Source organism: Chrysochloris asiatica, unplaced genomic scaffold (assembly GCF_000296735.1).
Source record: "Chrysochloris asiatica unplaced genomic scaffold, ChrAsi1.0 scaffold00257, whole genome shotgun sequence".
NCBI classification, from domain to species: Eukaryota; Metazoa; Chordata; class Mammalia; order Afrosoricida; family Chrysochloridae; genus Chrysochloris; species Chrysochloris asiatica.
Window position 1 is genome coordinate 644,708 of NW_006408775.1, and position 4,056 is coordinate 648,763.

The 4,056-nt window shown below is 53.8% G+C and overlaps 1 protein-coding gene across 1 annotated transcript in view; it reads right to left on the reverse strand.

Annotated features, from left to right (window-relative positions):
• Positions 1–4,056, reverse strand: part of LMF1 (lipase maturation factor 1) — a 65,842-nt gene that overhangs the window by 16,787 nt on the left and 44,999 nt on the right. The window contains exon 5 of the mRNA XM_006873926.1: positions 1,431–1,496. Within this exon, the coding sequence (XP_006873988.1) occupies positions 1,431–1,496 (66 nt within the window). The remainder of the gene's footprint in view (positions 1–1,430; positions 1,497–4,056) is intronic.

The following is a 4,056-nucleotide window of genomic DNA, read 5'->3' on the forward strand; positions in this document are numbered from 1 at the left end:
TCACAATGGTCACGTCTCAGCCCAGGGCAGCTGCTGCTATGAGTTAGTTACGAGGGGCAGCTTGTAGGTTTAATCTGCTGACCTGTGGTTAGCAGTCCAGTGCTTACCCGACCGCTTTGAGGAGAAGCCTCTTTTCCACACCCTGCAGCAACTGAAGGCCTACAAAGGGAAGTTTTCTGATCCTGACACACACACACACATACAGAGGCTAAATGTCCCTCGGTCCCTGTGACTTCTCTGGGAACCCTCTGGGGGAGAACCGACTGGGAATGCAGAGAGAAACAGAGGGAGCATCCTGTCTCCAGTGTGACACCCCAGCTCCTCAGTCTGAGGCCCTGAGACGGCAGATGTTTGAGGGGATCTGTGGATGGGCTTTGACGCTATCATTCACAGACAGAAAAGCTCTCCTTGAGCGAGGCCAGGCCATGGGCTTCACAAATAAGAGGAGTGGACGTGGTTTCTGTTCTGGGGTTAAAGGTCAGAGTGGCACCAAGATTATGGGGCAGGTCAGCAGTGTCCACCTGTATTAACCCATTCATGCAGAGAGAAAGGAAGGAAAAGTGGGCAGGACGGGGGTGGGGGAAGGGAGGGGCACACATCCACACATCCACCCAGCTGAAATCCACTGCCCATGGTGAACGGGGCTGCAGAGGCAGTTGTGGGTTCTGAAGATGGCTGCTCTAGAGTCTCCAGGACGCCATGTGACATTGCAGGCTGGCCCCAGAGGCTTTCCCTGGCTGTCACTTTATGGGAGCCAATCTCCTGTGGAGCTGCTGCTGGCTTTGAACCAGCCTTTCGACGAGCAGCTGAGTGCCTACCTGTTGCCCAGCATGGTTTCTTAGGCTCGGATTAGGAGAGGGAAGAGCGTCTGGCAGCTTCTTCCATGGCTGCCGAGTCGATTCTGACGCACAGCGACCCTACAGGACCTAGCTCCCGAGGGACGCAGACTGCCTCACCTGTCTCCACAGAGCAGCCAAGCGCTTCGACCACTGCACCACCAGGGTGCATTCTGACAACTTATAAAAAAAGCCATCCAATTCCGACTCACAAGAACGCTGCAGCAGGTAGAAGTGACCCATGGGGTTTCCGAGATTGTAATGTGGTTTACAGGAGCCCAGACTCATCTCTCTCCTGCAGAGCAGCTGGTGGATAAGAACCACCGACCTTGCCCCTTCCCAAACCACAGTGCATGTCACAGCTTCTGTGTGAAGTGGCATCATGCAGGCGCCTTGTAGCGTGTGGCGTGTCGGGCACAGAGCAATGGTGCAAACCGACTGCAGTGAGGCAAGATCGAGGCACGTTCCATCGCCTTCGCACAGACTGCAGCACCGCGCAGGCAGGACTGGTTCCCAAGGAAAGGAAGCCCGTGTGTCTGAAAGCTGGGCCCCCGTCACCTCCCCCGCTGCCCAGTGCATATGGTCACCACCCACCTCATAGTGGTAGTCCATACACGTCAGCTCCCACCAGCACCGGTCTCCCCGGATCTTGATCAGCCCCTGCCGAGAAAGAACAAGCTCGGTCACCAGCCTCATCTTACTCACATCCTTGCTCAGGTGAAGTGTGGTCTGCATTCACTATAAGGGGACTTCAAAGAGTGTGTGGGACATGCCCATCATCTCTTAACCCCATTTTCCCATGAACTTTCTGAAGCCCCCTTGTATGTATGAATGCTCTGAGAAAGTTCCCTCTTGCTCTGAGTCCTGTATCTGACTCGTCCTTGTCTGACCTGTGGATCTGGGCTTGTCGGCCCCACAAGCACATGGGTCAGGAGAAGCCTCCAATCTGACTCCTGACCCACCGATGTGGGACTTGCCTGCCTCCACGGAGCCATTTCCTTGACGGTCTGTGGGTTCTGTGAGGTGAAGCGGTGAATCATGGAACCCACAGACAGGAGGGAGAGGACGGCGAGGAGGAGGAGTTAGTGATGACACAGTGAGTGGTACAGCAGTGTGGGAAGGCTGGGACTCGGGACATCGTCAACCCCTGCCTCCTAAGAGCCAGCTCTGAGATGATCCTTCTAAAGGGAGGTCTTCACTTAGATGCTGCATGAGAATGCGTCTACAAGCAGCAAAGGGTCGCCGGCAGCCCCAGCCTTGGAAGGAATCAACCCGGCTGACACCCATCTGTGTGTTCAGGCTCGGCTCATGAAAGCCGCCCGTTAGGTGGCACTATGGCATATAAGCTGGGGGATGCCGCAGTCATGCCCGAATGGATGGGAATCTTGCTACTAAAGACTCGAGCAAGTCCTATCCTGTGGAAGCTAGTTTGTTTCAGTCTCAAGAGGGCCAGCTATACCTGTCATGTTACCAGGGAGGGTCACATGAGCCACAGACGGGAGTCATGGAAACGCCCACCAAGAGATGCGGAATCAGCATCACCAGGGAACACCACAACCCAGTGAACGGCAAACACGAGGTCACCTTACTTTTAAGTAGAGCTATAGAAACCAAAGGTTATTAGTGGCTACCAGGGGTGGACAATGAATAAGGAAGGCCGAAGAGGGATTGACACGTGTGATTATGGTGTTGGAGAATATTAAACATGTCACGGACTCCCAGGAAACAGGACAAATCTGTGTTGGAAGAAGTACAGCCAGGAGGGAAGCCTTCGTCTCTTGCTCTTTGGACATATTATCCCTGGAGAAGGACATCATGCTTCGAAGAGTGGAGGGTCAGTGAAAAAGAGGACCGGACTGATGATTGTGGGGGGTGGGAGCACAGGACCAACCAGGCAGTGTTGTGTTGTGTTGTGTTGTGCTGTACGCTGGGGCATGATGACACCTCGAGGAGGGATGGGAGCAGGGCAGTAAGCAGGTGGTGGAATGGTCTGAAAGAGGAATAGCCACACAACATGGAGACCATCATGGTGTGACTGACACGGAAAAACTGGGGGCTGTTGGTGTGTGTACATTTCCACCACAATACAAATCTGAAGTCAGACACGCCCAGTGTGAACGGCTTAAAGGTTCACGTCTGGTGTTCAAACGCCTCTCCAGGAGTCACAGGTCCCCCTGTGGACTGAGGCCTGGCGACAGTCACAGGCATGGACACAGAGGGGCTGGTTTCTGATGGAACAGCCACTCTGCTCAGCAGACATGGCACAGCCCTGCGTCCACGTGACGTAAACCCGTAAATGTGGCCCAACTCCCCACACCCCCCTTCAGAACCCAGGAGACACAGCTTTGCAGACTCAAACCAGGCAAAGGAGAAGACGACCAAGAAAAAACAAAATAATTAAAATGTCATTCAAATCTTAAGCTGATAAGAGACACTTAAAAATCTGAAAAATTCTTTCGGGAGCGGAGGGTAATTATATTCCTCCCATCTATTGATTCCTCCCGACAATGCAGATGTCAGATTTTCCACGGATTTTTTTTTTTTTCCTCCCAGAGCAAGTGTCAAAGGAACAAAGCCTTCTTTCAGTCTTTTTCAGCCCAAAATGAATTCTGAAAAGACAGCGCAGACCGGCCCTCAGCGCCAGGCCTGAGCAGGGCCGAGCGACCCACAGATGTCTGGCGGTTCTCCTGTCGTCAGCTGGAGAGGAAGCCCCGGCCCCGAGATGCCAGAACATTCTCAAGCCCCGCTGAAGAAGCTTCCGGGCCTCACAGTCTGTGGGAAGAAGGGAGGCTCGTGGGACAAGCTCACGTGTCTGAGGACACATCCCTTAAACTCCATGTGAGGGTGGGGGGGCTGGGTCTCGGGGGAATGGCTTGTGCTGGTCTTGACTCCTAACCCTAACCCCCCCCAAACAGGCAATTGAAGCCACCCAGAAAACGCCTCAGAATAAACACTCGGTGGTCGGCTGTGAAGATTACAGACATGCACAGGGGCATTGCCGGTCAGCAGCAGCTCGATGACACTGGGGTTTCTGGTGGTGCAAATGGTCTACACACTTGGCTGACAAACTAAAGGCTGGGGGTTTCAGTCCACCTCGAGTTGCCTCAGAAGAACGACCTAGCATTCAGCTTCCAAACACCAGCCACTGAGAACCCTGTGGAGCGAGTTCTACCCTGACCACATGGGGGCGCCATGAGTGGGATCTACTTATGAAAAATCA